We start from the raw sequence: 17,735 nt of genomic DNA on the forward strand, positions 1-17,735 counted from the left end.
AATCCAAAACAGATCCCGCCTAGACTACAGAGATATTTTTGTATCCGATTTGTTATCAATAATATTCCGAAATATTTCCCAATTTGTGAATTTATTACCTAGGAATGATGGATGCTCCTTCTCAACAATTTCTATGGATATCGTAACCATGAGAGTAGAGTGGTCGGATGAAAATTCAAAACAAAATTGTACTGTTCAAAGTTGGGGTGGAATTCATTAGTGACACAACCACCCCAATTTAGATATTTAGTATTGCAATATTTAGTGTTCAAAAAGTATCCATTTGTAAAAAAAACACAACAATCTTCAAAAAAAAATCTATTGGTACATTCAAGAAATAAATAAAAATTCATTAGGTATCACTTAAATAAAACATTCAAAAAACTATATTGCTTAATTATATCTGAGATTAAGAATTAAAATCCTTTTTATGTCCTGATTGAAGATAATGCCGTCTTAAGGAGCTCTTATCTGTAAAACTCTTGTCGCATTTTTCACACTGAAATGTTTTTCCCGTGTGCGTCACTAAATGCCGACTCAGACCTGATGCGTGACAGAAGACTTTTGGACAGAAAGAACAATGATGCAGTTCAATGTTCGTTGGAGTTGCACCGACGTGAGATCTCATGTGGACGCGTAATGGTTCCTTCTGAGTAAAACCTTTATTACATGTTGGACAGCTGTACGGTTTCTGACCGGTGTGGGTCATGAAGTGCCTGAAATAAATATAGATAAAAACGTTTAATATATAAAATAAGTAGTATGAAGGTATTAATTTCGATCATTCAATCTTGACAAACTGATAATGAAATTCAACGGATACATATGAGAAGCTTAAAGACAAAATTTTTAAGTGCCGTTTTGGCGAAAATGAGATAGTGGGTTTAATCATTTCCACTGTCGATCAATTGAATTGGTACAACGGGCGTAGGAAATTTCGACACTAAGCAGGTAGCGACTAAAATTTAATGGCAATTTTCCACACCAGCCCCAATTCCCGTTTTTATCTTACAGGTATATTCGACATCAAATAAATATAGCTGCGACATAAATAAAATACCATAATTAATTAATTTATTTATTTTAATAAAAGTAATGTGCATTTTATTTCTTTATAACTGTAATAATATCTAAATATAATACAACTAGTACCTAATTTTTGTACATTTTACCGTTAATATACTTGTATACAATGATTTATTTGCTATTATAGGAATGATAAGATACAGCTTTTATAAAATCTAACCTACGTATTTTTTGGGATCGTAGTTTATCCATCATTTTCTCCAAAAATGCCAATTTAGTAGTATCTTTGATTTTTGCTGGTATATGTAAACTATTTATTTTGACATAAGTGTCTACTTGAAATTCTGGGCGGACGTAATTTCGGCCGGAAAAAGAGCAGGTACTAAAAGCCGGTAGGTAAATTCGGCCGGAGGTTTTAAGTTGCTTCCTTATCTCATAGGTATTTTCGGCCGCAAATCAAATAAAATAACAGAATGCTTTATATTAAAATATTTCTTTATTTCAATAAAATTATTACATCAACTTATTTCTATAAATTAAGTAAACTATAAATTTTTAAAAAACGTTTTGATGTGATACAGATTTAACGAAATTAATTCTAGAAATATTGTCAGATCGAAGCATATTTACCATGTTTTCGATAAATTTTAGTTTGTTTTTTACTTGTTTGTCTTTAATTTTTGCTGGAATATTTAAATTTTTTATTTTTAAATATGCATCGATCTGACAATCTTTTAATTTTTCTATAAAAATAAATATAGAAGGGTGACTTGAATAAAAACTAGAATTAAAGTGCGAATGGAATGATTCGCAGGCATTTGTGGTTCTTTTAATTGATGGGTTTTCATATGCCCATATATTTGGTGGAAAATGAGATTCTGGCGCTATGTAGTTTTCTAATAAATAGTCTGCGTATTTATCTATAAGTTTATGGTCCGGTTTGTATGACATGAGATCAAATATGAAACAATCTTCAACTTCAGAGGGGTCTAAATAAGTTAGCCCAAAAGTATGAGTAAGCCATTTGCTTTCCTCGCAGTTTTTATCTTTATACATTTGGGTTAACCCTAATGATTGTATTTTCCTATACCACGCCTGGTGCAAGTGGAATCTACAACCATTTAGTTTGGTTTTGGGAAAGACAACTTTTAATGCGTTATGAATTGCGATTTCAAAATCCACAAATACCTCCTTCGGTTCAAAAACAATATTATAAAGTTCAAAAATTTTAGATTTTACCAACAGAAAAAGTCTCATATATGTGTCACTGGTCTTATTGGGCAACAGACAATACAAAAGAGGAACATAATGCCCATTTTCCAGTCCATGGATGGTAAATAACTGATAAAAATATTTTGTACAATAAGAAAATGTGCCATCCATGTAAAAATCTTTCATTTTACATAAACTTATTATATTTGTATGGCAAGAAAAAACAATGATATTATCAGCTGTGCTGTTAATAAACAAAAAATTTTCACCTGTTGTGGTTTTCGGTCCATAACTATCGAGTACAGAATGTACATCGTGAATATCCTTAGGCAGGGCTGGTAAGAGCTTACGGCGGCTGTTGTACAAATTTCTTCTTATTAGACTGACATCTATCGATGACAAATTCTCTGGCAAATGATTTGAAAGAACGCTTTTAATAATTTTTGAAGGTTTCTCCGATATGTCTTCCTCAGCTTTGCGCTTGCATGAAGTCGTCACTATTTTTCTCTCCAACGTGGTTTCATCGGACTCGTGGTTGTGGATTAATTCACTTCTAGTAACTGTGTATTCCGAACCAACAGTGTACAGTTTGGCTAAACATCTTAAATTTTTCTTTATACACCTCCAACGTACTTCACCACTTTTTAATACGTCCTGTTTACAAAACTGAAACTTTTCTACAACTAGTAAGTCACAACCGCGTGAACTCTTAATTACTGAAACAGATGCCATCGTATACAAATAATATATTTTATGCTTTCTATCGACTAGTAGCTTCAAGATAAGTTATAATACTGACCAGCTATAATAATTTTATACCTGTTATTTGTGAATTTTATACATTTAAAGGAATAATCTTAAGTAGGTACAACATAGTTATTAGAATAAAGAGATAAGTAAATTAAAGGTATTTCCGACAGGTACACAGGATTAGGTATTTCCAAATAAATACACAATTAATATTTTACAGAAACTATGAAGCGTAATTACCAATATTTTAATCTCATCGTAAACATCAACCCCTCGGCCGAAATTACCCCTGTCATAAATGGTACCCCTTGATTTATGCAGGTAGGCCAAGGGATTACCGGCCGAAATTACGCCCGCCGGAAATTCTTTTAACTTTTCAATAAAAATAAAAATAGAAGGATGTGTTGAATAAAAAGAAGAATTAAACCTCGAATGAAAGGATTCACAGGCATTTGTGGTCCTCGCAATAGACGGATTCTGATTAGACTATATGTGTGGTGGAAATAGAGCGCTATCAAAAATGTAATTTTCCAGTAAATAATCTGCATATATATCAAGTGTTGCGTTTATAGGTTTATATGACATTAAATCATAAAGAAAGAATTCTTCAACTTCTGCTGGATTTAAATAAGTTAAACCAAACGTATGCTTTAACCATTTTCCAATTTCTGAATTTGTATCCTTATATTCTTGTACCAAACCCAAAGATTGAATTTTTTTAAACCAGTTTTGGTGTAAGTGAAAACGGCATCCACTAATTTTTGCATTGGGCCACATATACAATAAAGCACAGTGAATTGCTTTTTCAAAGTCCACAAATATTTCAGTTGGCTCTAATGATAATTGAAATGTTTCAAAAATCTTAGACCTTAATAAAGAAAATAAATTTTTGTATGTCACTGACAATTTGTCCTTTAACAAACAGTATGCTAAACGAACATAATGTCCATTTTCCAAGCCATGTATAGTAAATAATTGTAGAAAATATTTGGTACTGTATGAAAATGTACCATCCATATACAAAGTTTTTAATTTACACAACAAACGAATATTTGTCTCGCATGAAAATACAATTACATTTAATTCAGGATGATTTAAAAACAAAAAACTTTCATTGCGACAGGTTTTAGGAGAATAATTACTAACCGCGTTATGGACTTCTGATATGCTTCTTGGTAACGGACCTGGTAACAGTTTACGACGACAGTTGTAAATGTTCTTTCTTATGCTAGCTATGTCAGGAACCGTCAGCAAATTGGCATCACACTCAGCAACAGCAGTTCTTGTAATTTTGGCAGGCTTTTCCGATATGTCCTCTTGGGCTTTTCTTTTACATGCATTGGTTACCATCTTTACTTCAAGCTTTTTTGGATCGGCTTCATGATTATGTACCAAATCACTTCTTGTGATGGTGAGGTCCTCACAGCCTATTGTAAACACTTTTGCGGAACACTTAGTATTTCTTTGGATGCAGCGCCAAAATATCTCGCCGCTTTTTAACACTTTCTGTTTCGAGAACGAATGATGCTCCACCACTAATAAATCTCGACCACGGGAACTTTTTATCAAACTCATTTTTTAAATATCCGTATACGTGCACACGTCAACGTCAAACAAGAAATAAATTACAACTGAAATAATTTAGTCACAAGTACACAAGTGCCACGCCCCCCGCCGTGACAATAAATATTGGGAAAACCCGCTTGTCCTGCTTGGGTGCAAATGTCCATCGCCGCTAATTACCTACCTACCTGCTTTACGCCTCGGTGTCGAAATTTCCTATAATAAAATTTGACCCTTCGATTACCCCAGGTACAAAGACAATTTGGTGTCGAAAGTTCGCCCGCCGGGTACAACACTTCTTTTGTAGTGTAAATGTAAAACGATTAAAATACACGAGATTTCAATTGATGAAATGTTAGCTTGGAAGCAAAACATATTAAGTCCCGCCCGTTTAAAAATTAAAATATGTAAAATGATGCAGTCACTACTAAATAAAACTAGTTTGTGTCAGTGACTCAATATTTATTAGAAAAAAAATTACATACTGAAATTAAATTATTATAAGTCTTCCAAAATAGCATAAGCTATTTTTTGGGTTTCAAATATACCAGACTTAAATAACAATAAATATTTAATTATTTTATGTATGATTTTGATGTCACAGCTAAGCTGAAGCATTATTGCATTGCAGCATGAAGCAATGCAGTTATTTTTATGTTTAATTTGACATGTCAAAGTATTTAATCGGCAAATAACAAAATTATTTAAGAATGGGTCGCTGAACTACGATTAGTGAAAGAAATTTAATTGTTACTCATCATAGAAATGGATATAACCAAAGAGACATTTCCAAAATGGTAAATAAATGTTCATCAACAGTTCAGCACATTATTGAACGTTACCGAAATGAAAATAGAGTTGAAAATAAATCAAGGTTAGCTCCAAATGAGATTGTTACCAAACGTGAGGAAAGATGGATTGTCAGAGAAATAGCAAATAATCGTACAAAAAGTGCACCAAAATTGCGAGATGAGGTAAAAAGACAGTTTGGAAAACAATGTAACCCCGAAATAATTAAGAAGGATATTACGAAACAATATCCTACATGGTCGAACTATTAGAAATAAACCTTTTATTAGGCAAAGAAATAGGCGTATTAGATTTGTGTTCGCTAGGGAGCATATTACAAAGATTTGAACTTTTGGAATTCAGTAATATTGAAGAACTAAAATTGAAAAATATGAAAGCCACGATAAAGCACGGTTGAGGTAGAGTGATTATGTGGGGGTCATGTCATGCAGGAGTAGGTAACATACATTTTATTGAAGGGAATATGAACCAATACATGTACTTGGATATACTAAGACAGCATCTCGCCGCTAGTGCTCAAAAATTAGGTATTAATAACAATTACCGGTTTTATCAGGACAACGATCTAAAACACACGTCATATCGGATTCGTACTTGGTTGCTTTATAATTGCCGAAATGTCATTAAAACACCAGCCCCTAGTCACTAGATTTGAATCTTATTGAAAATTTGAGGTTGACATTAAAAAATAAAGTAAATAGTGCCCCAACATCAAATAGAAATGAATTGAAAGTAGAAATTACTGAAGCCTGGGACACAATTAGTCCTAAGAAAGATATTTGGACCTATTAACGAAAACGGAATATGGAGATCCAGGTATAACCATGAACTCTACCAACTGTTCAAAGAGACACCGATCTCAGAATTCGTTAAACTTCACAGACTTCGCTGGGCTGGTCATGTAGTAAGAATGGAGACAGAAAGATTGCCGTAAAGAGCCCTTGATAATAAAATGCAGGGCGCAAGACCAAAAGGAAGGCCACGGAAAAGATGGGTGGATGAAGTGGCAGCGGACGCGCAAAATTTGCTAGACGTGAGAACCTGGAGAAGATCGGCGCGGGACCGACAAGGTTGGAGGCATAGTTTGGAGAAGGCCAAGGCCCGATTTGGGCTGTAGCGCCATTGGAGAGAGAGAGAGAAAGAGAGGGGCACAATTCCCCAGAGTACACTAGAAAGTTGGTCGAATCAATGCATAGACCACTGCAAGCTGTAATTGATAATGAAGGAGGACCTACAAAATATTAGCAATCATTTTTCAATGCGTAGTTTGTTTTCTTTATGAATTTTCTTGTTTTAAAGTTTGCAAACTGTGACATCAAAATCATACATAAAATAATTAAATATTTATTGTTATTTAAGTATGGTATATTTAAAACCCAAAAAATAGCTTATACTATTTTAAAAGACTTGTAGTAATTGAATTTCAATATTATTGAGCTACTGACACAAGCCTCGTTTTATTAAGTAGCTACTGCATCATTTAAGCTATGAGTCACTGTATTTAGATATAGATATCAGTCAGTATTTAATTGTAATCAAATCATGAGAACTTATAAGTGAAAAATTCTTGCTTATGGCACATTTTTATGTTCATTTGATTTGGGTTTTGGCTCACCTCGTGTCGATATATGCTAGACATGCCAGGAACTGTCGGAAAAAATAAATCTCTTTAGTCTTAAAGAAGTCTAACTACTAAAAAAACCTGCTAATCCTGATATGTAGAAGAAATAATTAAAGAAGTAATGTAAACAAACAAAAGTAAGGACGTGATTTATAAAGCAAAAATTCCTAGCGGTTGGCTGTATATTATAACGATTCAAAAATATTTTAATTTTTTTTTTAATTTCATTTGATTCAGAAAGCAGTTACTTTTATGCGACCTTGTAGATCTTAAAAATCTCTACAGTTCCTAATAAGCACTTAACGTATTGCATTTTAAAATTTCAAACGAGAAAAACATACTTTAAGTGTCACTTGAAATAGAATACAAATCCAATGTTTATTTTATTCAATACAGATTGCTTTCATCGAAGTTTCAATCAATACCGGCATGAGAACCGAAGTAAAAAATGCGCCGATCAAAGGATTCAGCGTCGAGTGTTTTAGTTGGTGGGGCAATTTTTGCGACTGAACTTGTGTTGAGGTTTGAAAAATATTATTGAATCCCGAATTAGAATCTAAAGGGTTTTAGACATAGTGGCCACTAGCGATGGTACCGGATTTTTAGCCAGTATGGGCTATTGTTTATTGTTTGAGTATTTGAAAACATCTTTGGAAATTAAGTAATCTTTGGCAGCAGTGTTGTTTGGTCATAGTAAGCAATAGAAGTAATAATACGAGGCAATTGAGTATTTGCCGGCAAGTCATTCTCCAGAAATACAGTAATGCTGATAAAAAGTGTTTTCACAGTCTATGAAATTTTTGGTGAAAGCAGGTCAAACTGTAAGTTATAATGATTTTTTCTTCAGTTTTTCTTTTTGACGAAACAAATTAATAGAAGCTGAATATTTAAGGCATTTGACACTGTTAGTCATCAGCAGTTGTTAAGTGCTTTGAATGATCTGGGAATAAGGGGCATGCCGTACTTACCATTTCAAAGTTATTTAAAAAATAGATCGCAAATTGTCAACATTAATAACAAAGTAAGCGCTGAAAAAATCATTGAGTATGGTGTGCCGCAAGGTACTGTTTTAGGTCCTTTACTGTTTTCAATATATATATATATATATATATATATATATATATATATATATATATATATATATATATATATATATATATATATATATATATATATATATATATATAAATGATCTAGCATCAATGAAAATAAATGGAAAGATTATTTGTTTTGCTGACGATACTGTCATATTTTACACTAGTGATTCTTGGGAAAAACTTAAAACTTTAGCAGAAACAAAAACTATAAAGGTTCTAGAATGGCTAAATAGGAAATTACTGACAGTTAATACTGATAAAACTTATTTCATACCATTTTCAATATACAAAAACAATTTACCCGACTTCTTGGAATTAAATCTAAGCCATAATAACGCGTTCATTAAAATAAATAGGAAAAAATACATAAAATATTTAGGAGTTTATATTGATTGTCACTTGAAGTGGGATGTGCATATTGATATGATATGTAAAACTCTAAGAATATTATACAAATTTAGATATCTCACCAATATTCTTAATTTGTCTTACTTAAAGATAATATACTATTCTTTGATAGAGTCACGTCTTAGATATGCCATTTTAGCATGGGCTGGAACATATGCTTCTCATTTAAATAAACTCGAAATATTACAAAGGAGGTTTTTGAAAATAATGCTAAAAAAATCTCGCTTATATTCTTCAGAACTTCTTTATCAGCAAGCAGATATTTTTAGTATTAGACAGTTATATTTGTTAAACATTATTCTCTTACATACAAAAATAAACATGTTTTAAAACCAATAGATCATACTTACAGCACTAGAAGAAAAGTTCATGACTATGTCCAAATTACTAGTGCTTATAAATCAATTGGAAAACACAATTTCTCTTATTTCATTCCTAGAATATTTAACTATTTACCTGAGATCTATAAAACCAACATAAGAAAAATCAACTGATTTAACATGATTAAATCCATTTTTACAAAATTTCTCAAGAACACTGCATCTGAAATTTTGGATGCGATCTTCTTTAATTAAATTCATCATATAACTAATACTATACAGTATACTTTGTAACAATTTTTTATATTATCAACCTAATGGTACTGTAGAACAAATATTGAATAGTGTAAATGAGTGTAATCCCTGAGCACAACCTCTGGTTCATCAGGGAATTTCTTCTTTGTTTATTTGCTAACAACTATTTGTTTGTACAAAATATTTAACTTAGAATTAATTTGTAATTGTATTATATTGAACTATCATATTGTAACATTGTTGTATATTGTATATTGGGAAGTAAATAAACATTATTATCCAGATTTAGCCATACGGCTCACACTCCCTATAAAGGGAACATTCGCTCATCCCAGATACCTACGGTATCAAAAGGATTGAGCTCTGGTGAGACTCTTTCCATGTTATCGAGACCTAGGTGACTTGGTACGTCGGTGTATCTCCCAAAAATTTTCGAACACATCTGGACGTCGAAAGTAGCACAGCTTTCTGCATAATCTTATATAGATGTTCATTTAGACCCAGTTTTTTTATGTTTTCTAGGAGATTCTTCGGGATGACTCCAGTGGTAGAAAGAATAATAGGTATCGTCTGGGTACTTTCCATTCTCCATTGTCTCCTTATTTGTATTTCCAGATTTCTGTACTTGGCGATCTTTTCGTTATACTTAACACGCAGATTATTGTTGTTAGGTATCGCCACATCGATTAGTGTTGTTTGTCTCGTTAGTTTATTAACTAGCACGAGATCTGGTCTATTATGTGCTACAGTTTGGTCTGTGAGCACAGTGCGATCCCAGTATAGCTTGTAGTTGTCATTCTCAAGCATACTCTCAGGAACGTATAGATAATATGGGAGATGGTTTGTTTGTAGAAGTCCCAGTTTAAAAGCTATCTCTTGATGGAGGATCTTACCTACTGAGTCATGCCGTTCCTTATATTCAGTTGCAGCAAATGCCTGGCAGCCCCCGGTAAGATGTTGGATAGTTTCTTGGACTTGACATCCATATCGGCATTTGTCGTTTTGAACCTGAGGGTCTTTGACGATATATTTCAGGTAATTTTTGGTTGGTATAACCTGATCCTGAATGGCGAGTAATGAACCTTCTGTTTCAGGGAACATCTTTCCTGATGTCAGCCAATAGTTCGACGCTATATTGTCGACATAGTCTTGACTGACTTCATTCGGATGTCGCCCGTGCAGAGGTTTACCCATCCAGATGCGCATTTTTTCGTTCTTAGTAAGATGGTTTATGCGCATTTCTTTATTATTATTATTATTTCTGTTTGGTAATATGTTATATATAGTATGGTTTTCGTATACAAAAGAAAATACACCTGTCTTTATTTTTAATTTTCTTTTACATGTTTAACTAAATCAAGAAAAATCTATTTTAAACTTTTTGTAAAGATGTAACAAGGTATTAATTTGTAATGGAAATTCCTGTTGTGAGATCTAAATATGTCCAGCTAAATCTATCTTTAGATTAATAATAAGTATGGCTTCTAATCTTCTAATCGAATTCGAATCTTCTAATAAACGGAACCAACGTCGAACAAGTGGACAAATATGCATATCTGGGAACAATGATTAACTCCACAAATGATTATACTCAGGAGATCAAAATCAGAATAGAAAAGGCTAGAGCAAATTTCAACAAAATGAGAAGAGTGCTATGTACAAGGGATTTAAAATTGGAATTAAGAGTTAAGTTGGCGAGGTGCTATGTTTTTTCGACTTTATTTTATGGAATGGAATCTTGGACCTTGAATGCGACATCAATGAAAAAACTGGAATCATTCGAGCTGTGGGTGTATAGAAGAATTCTGAAAATATCGTGGACAGAACACATCACAAACAAAGAGGTTCTGAGAAGGATGAATAAAGAAATAGAAGTTTTAAATATAATTAAAACAAGAAAATTGGAATATCTCGGACATATTACACATGGAGAGAAATACACCTTGCTCCAACTGATTATGCAGGAAAAGATCCAAGGAAAAAGAAGCATAGGGAGGCGTAGAATGTCATGGCTGCGCAACCTGAGAGAGTGGTACGGATGTACATCAAATGAACTTTTCAGAGTAGCCGTCTCAAAAGTCCGAATAGCTATGATGATTGCCGACCTCCGCCGCGGAGATGGCACTTGAAGAAGAAGATGGCTTAAAAAAAGTTAGTTGAAAAACGTGTGTTTAAGTGTATTAAAAATATTAACAAAAGATAAATACCTGAGAAGAATTTCCTTTTGAGCAAAGCTCTTTTGACAAACTTCACATTGGAACGGACGTTCACCTGTATGAATACGTTCATGTCGAATCAATGCAGATCTGGTCGGGAACCATTTTTCGCATAATCCGCAAGTAAAACCTGAAACAATAAACCATTTTTAATTTAAAGGGAGTAAAATTAAAATTGTTAAACTGTTTGTAACTTTTTCTATTTAATTCTCTTCTTTTTTTCTACTTTCTTTTTTAAACATTTACATTTTCAAACTAATTTTAGTTAAACAAAAGATGTATTATCTTTGTCAGGAATAAGGCTAATTTTATCTTTATTACTGAGAGATTTTAGAAATATAATAACCTATCATACGGACATAAAATCGGATCAAAATCCACTGGTGGTCAAACTTCATCTCAAACTGAATACAATTAAAACAACCGAAAGAGAATAACATGACTCACAAATAATTAAAGATACATTAAAAAAGTAAGAAATACTAATAGGTACGAGGCATGTTTTAGTAAGTACCGTTTTGCGATTCCGCCGCCGCAGCGCTACGGTCGGCGTTCCGCGCATAAGCGCTGGTTACCTACATCTCTTGTCTACGCACTGACGCCATTACAGTCTGATTCTTCATTGTATACTTGTTTACTCCAGTGTTTAAGATGCCTCCAACAATCGTGAGTCACGCTAATTGTGAAGTACGGGCTGTTATACGATTTCTTAGTGCTAAAGACATTATGAGTGATGAAATGGTAAGGAAATGGGTGAGAGCATTTAAAGATGGCCGCACAAAGTGCGGCCATATGTTCGATGGGATTCAGGTCCGGAGACCTAGCTGGCCAGAGTAACCTCGTAATTCCAACCTCGTCCAAGTATTGCATACTGATCGTGGCAACGTGCGTTCGCGCGTTGTTCTGCATAAAAACGACGTTTTCTCCAAGCCTTGCCATGGTATGCATAACATGTTCTCCAGAATGTCCGTAATGTCCCTCCGTGCAGTTAAGGACCCATTTTCGATGAAGGTTAATTCTGTGCGGAAGTCGGAAGATACACCTCCCCAAGACATGACCTAGCCTCCACCAAATGGCATTCTTGGAGCAATGCAAGCTTGTGAAAATCATTCACCTGTTCTCCTCCAAACTCTTACACGTCCATCGGATCCAGTTAGGCAGAAACGGGATTCATCTGAGAATAACTCTTTACTCCAATCGTTAATTTCCCAATACGCCTATTGTCGAGCAAAAGCTAGTCGTGCAACTCGATGCGCCAGGCTAAGTGGCGGTCCTGTAACCATTACCCGAGTAGATAGTCCAAAAGAACGAAATTTCCGGTCCGGTTTCGTAAAGCCTGAAACACAAGAAAACGGTCATCTCGTACCGTGGTCATTCTTCTTCGTCCAGAGCCAGGTCGTCTGGATAGCAAACCCTTCTCCTGAAAGCGTTGAAGCACTCGTTGAACCGTAGAAAGGCTTACGCCAACAGTTCTTGCGACTTGCCGTTGAGTGTGACCGTCTTTCACAAGCGCAACAATTTGTGCCGTTTCAACAACAGTCAAGGGTATTTTTGGCAAAAAATAAACAATAATAAAGACTAATAATGGCACTAATAAACACTAATGGTGGCAATAATAAACGTTTGTTTGTTGCGTTTGAACAGAAAGTCGAAGCACAAATGAGACATTTAAAACAAGCGGCAGTTACAGGTACCGTTCATTTTGGGAAGTGTGCACTTTTCCGCGAAATCGACACTATTGAAATTCTTTGTTGCAAAGGAAACCGCTAAGCTGACAACAATTCTCAGAAACATGCATTAGTTTGTATTTGTGTTATTATTATTTACGATAAAGCTCGTTACAAATGAAATATCGGTGATTTTCAAGGTGACCCGGATTTTATGATCGCGAGTGTATTTGAAAATTGGCGTCAAAACAGGATGCGAGTTATAGAAAAAATATGTATTGAAATACAAAATCTGAATGTTTAAATGCATTATAAAGTAAATAGAAAGTCAAATAAGGGTACAAATATGTTATCATTTGACACTCACATATATGTTTTTGAAAGAATGTAACGGTTGATCGAATTTGACAAGAAAAACTTTATTTCTTACCTCTTTGTTGCATGTGGGCAGAAGCATGCCTCTTTAACTGAATTCTTCTTGAGAATGCTTTAGGGCAATCAGGACACTGGAAAATAGCTGCTTCTCCGCGTTTTATATCTATTGGAGATGGAGGTCTCATCGAATCAGCATCATCCTCGGTCATTAATTCCATTATAATAAGAGACCCGTCCTCTGTAGTAAGTTCCACTTGAGTTGGCTGCGAGGTTGACTGATTGACTTTCATCTGGATATTGCCAATATTTAATCCTAAAATAAAATGCTTTACAAACTAAAAACTATGATGTAATATTCGAGCTTAATGCTGGTAATGCTAAAATAGTATTCTGTACGTTTGACATTGGGCAATTGACATTCAAAATTGTCCTGTTATATGGGTTGGAGCAAAAAAAAACTAAATGAAATAAATATAAAAAACAAATAGTGATAATTTAAAAAAATGAAAATCAAAATTTAGTAGTTTCTAAGAAACTGCAAATAAAGAAAAAAATATTGCTTCAATGTTTGAAGCACATTTTAATAATTCAACAATATTCTATTATAAATGTGTTTATTACCTGTTTCATTAACTAAAGTACTTTTGACAGCATCTGCAATAGCTTCCATGTCGGTAGTTTCACAATCTTGTTCTTCCTCAACATGAAACAATTCATGTATTTCTTCATGTTCTTCCATTTCAGTCTTTAACGTACAAGCTTCTTTATCATCCACATCTGGCTCTATGCGTAGCGTTATATTTTCTGGATCTGGTTCAGGTTCTTGATCTTGCGCAATATAAGCTACTTTCGTTACTCCTGTAAAAAAAATTAGCAACATTATCACAATATCTTATTACAGAACTTCGATAACTCAAACCTCAATAACTTCAAAAAATTATTTGTTACCTTCCCATCGGAGCCCAAAACCTCTACAACTTAAAATACACAATCTCTATAACTTAAACAATCTCAGTATTGACCCTCAGTAACTTAAAGAAATGTTTCCACAACCTCTATAACATAAAATTATTTGCCAATGAGTCATTTCGAAAGAACGTGCTTTCGGTCATATTTATTTCTCGTACATGTTCACTTAATGTAAACTACATAATGTCCTATTGTTTTCTTTTTGGAATTTCCTAAAAGCTGCATTTACGGCAATTAGGATTAGGACAACAGCTTACTGTATCATAAGTTTTTGATCACTGTCCTAGAAACATCGCTTTACGTAATGTGTGATAACTTGCTTAAAATGAGTTCAAAAAGAAAATTAACAACACTAACATATGTTGATAAATGAAAAGCTACAGAAGCAGTGAAAAAGGATTCAAAAGAAAATAAGTTGCGGCTCAGTTTGGAATGCACGAGACTACATTATCAATCATCATTAAAAAAGAAGCGGAACTATTGAAACAAGAATCAGGAGACAACCTTCAATGTAAAAAAACGAAAAAATGGTGAATTCTCTAATTTGGAACAGAGTTTGTTTACGTGGTTAAAATAGTGTAGAAACAAAAACATCAGTGTCAGCGGACCCATACTGAAAGAAAAAGCTGTAGAGTTCGCTAATTCACTAAAAATCGACAATTTTAAAGCCAGCAATGGCTGGTTATAGAGAATTTCAAGAAACGACATTATTTAGCCTTAAGCAAATCAGTCTGCAAATATTGAAAATCTGAATTGCATAATTTTGTGAATAATTATGATCCCAATGATGTTTTTAATGCTGACGAAACGGGTCTATTTTTCAAATGTCTTCCCGACAAAACATTAACATTCAAAAATGAAAAATATCATGGAGGAAAACACAGTAAGGAACGACTTACTAATCTGCTTTGTGCAAATTCTACTGAAAAACTGAAACCTTTAGTCAAACATAGGTAAGTCAAAAAACCTCTGTGTTTGCAGGCATAAAATCACTGTCCATGGAATTTAAAAAAGCATGGATGATAGCAGAACTTTTTAAAAAATGGCTGATTAATATAGATAAGCAAATAGTAACTTCAAATAGAAAAATTATTCTGTTCGTCGACAACTGCACAGCACATGGGGACATACCACCATTAAAGGCAATCAAAGTACATACAATTTCTTCCACCAAACACAAAGGATAGTTTGACAATTTTTCGTCAATAATATATTTGATAAGAGTGTTAGTAATAAAAGTTTATTATAAATTATCTTCAGCAAATAATTGATAGTCTTTTTTGAAATAGTTTGCTTGATTAATCATTATAATAAAAACAGCAATTGTTTATATAGTTAATCAAAACTTACCAACCAGATCTTCTTCAGTACTAGGTTCTACTTCTATAACTTCACTTAATTTTTCTTCTTGAACTTGTAAAACTTCAGTTTCGTTTTCTTCCCTTGTTGCATTAGCAATGACATCGTCTTTGTCATACTCATCCTCTGGAAGATCTCTTAAATGCAACCGGAGTCTTAAGTCAGAATTTTCGCATTTTTTTCTAAAATTGTATGATTTTTCCAATTGATATTTGCATGGACAACAAAGTTTATCAGGCAGTCCATCACCTTCAATGACCTAGAATATTAAGAGAAACCTGAGTTAGCTATTCAAAAACTGGTCATACAAATGGATATTGTGCTTAGGGGATATCAAGCCAATGATCGTTTGTAGGAGAACAAATGCAGAAATTAGAGAGCTGTATGATAAAATAGAAATTAGTTAGATCATCAGGGCAAAGGGACATAGATCATTAACCCATCTTGTGAGAATGGCAGATGAAAGGTGGGAAAGAACTTGTTGCTGAGAGACAAACGAAGGAAGAGAAGAGGATGACCATGAAAAAAGTGGCTAAAACCATGTAAGGAAGAGCTACAAACAATTGGGATAACAAATTGGAGAACTGTGACCATGAACAAAACAAAATGGAGGAATACAGTGGAAGAATTCCAAGCCATGGGCCTGTAGAGCTGTATATATATTATTGGAATGATAGCCCTTATAAAATATAAACTTGTGTTTCAGTGGGATTCAATATTATTGACAATCTGATGGTGTTGTGTATAAAACAAAAATCACCAAAACAACTTTGTAACTTTAATAGGAATATAATTTCACCCTGTTGTCAGATTGATCTACAAAAAAAAGTTTCTTCTGCATGAGTTTTAAACCAATCATAAAATTGATGTGTTGTCTCAGTCAATTAATATATTTTTACTTATAAAACAATCTTAAGGCATGATTTGTTACATTACAAATAAAATCTACTTTGTTTTAACAATAAATTCTTGTTGTTTCTTGTATGAATCTTTTCATCAAAACCTACCAAGTAGTAGTATCAAATATAGACACAAAAAATATATGCATCTATATTCTTTGATATTATCAATGTTAGAAACAAATGATTAAAACCATAAATTTGGATTGGATATTCATTCTGAAGTTTCTATCAAATAATATAGTTTCTACCATCAGTGACTGTTTTACAAAAATTTCACCAGTCAACAAGATTACGAAATTACAGAAAATCTGCTATTACCTAACTCTGCCTCACTTCTAATAATTTTAATTTGTGGAAATTCTTTCCAACAATCTTCAATTCAAATAACAAAACAGAAAACTATTAAATTATAGGTGGGGTGTCGCTTCTGATCCTTGTCGCCATCTATTACTTAAATCTAAATTATGCGTTTTTTGAAACTACTTTGAAACATTTATATTTTGATTGAAAAATTATTGGCTACATTTTACTTTATACAATCAATATGTTGAGCCAATAGCATTAGATATAATTATGTATGACTTATAAAAAGGGTTCTTAATTAATAGAATATTTACTGCAGTAAAACCCAAGTTATATGAAAAAAGTTACCTCAACAGCCAAACATGCCAGTATTTTAAGATTAAGTGGTACAGCATCATCGTTCTGATATATAGAAATCAATTGGTCTTCCTTATTCATACACAATCTACAGATTTCATTCAAATCAATGATTACTTCTTCATTGTCAGGTTCCAAAGAGCCGGTTTTCTTTCTGCCATAGGTTTTCATTTTTGATAATTTCAGAATAGGTAAACTAGATAACTATTTTCATCAAATTGATGCGGTCACTGCTTTACCCTTACGACAGTAACTGTGGAATCTGCCATACTATTTATTGCAAATGGCGTCGCTCTGGATTGGTAATACTCTATTATGAAAGTCTTGTGTTAGATTCTCAACGCGTGTTGATAGATTGAATTATTCTATTCTAATTAAATTATTTTTCATAAAACTTACATCTATATATTGTTAATTTAGGTTTAAGCAAATTTAGATTGTTTATTATTATTTTTATTTTATAGTATACCTATTAAAATAAAGATGGCACTACAGTACTTACTAATCGTTTTCTTCAACTGACAA

At 33.2% G+C, this 17,735-nt stretch overlaps 1 protein-coding gene across 1 annotated transcript; it reads right to left on the reverse strand.

The window, feature by feature from the left end:
* Window positions 1-308: 308 nt before the first annotated feature.
* Window positions 309-17,606, reverse strand: LOC140445041 (uncharacterized). The gene is made up of 6 exons (XM_072536829.1): window positions 17,202-17,606; window positions 15,640-15,907; window positions 13,942-14,178; window positions 13,376-13,633; window positions 11,270-11,408; window positions 309-716 (listed from the first exon to the last, which is right to left on the reverse strand). Exons 1-6 carry the CDS (start codon window positions 17,379-17,381, stop codon window positions 410-412), a joined length of 1,389 nt encoding a protein of 462 aa, XP_072392930.1. The 5' UTR covers window positions 17,382-17,606; the 3' UTR covers window positions 309-409.
* Between the last annotated feature and the right edge of the window lie 129 nt (window positions 17,607-17,735).

Source organism: Diabrotica undecimpunctata, chromosome 7 (assembly GCF_040954645.1).
Source record: "Diabrotica undecimpunctata isolate CICGRU chromosome 7, icDiaUnde3, whole genome shotgun sequence".
Lineage (NCBI taxonomy): Eukaryota > Metazoa > Arthropoda > Insecta > Coleoptera > Chrysomelidae > Diabrotica > Diabrotica undecimpunctata.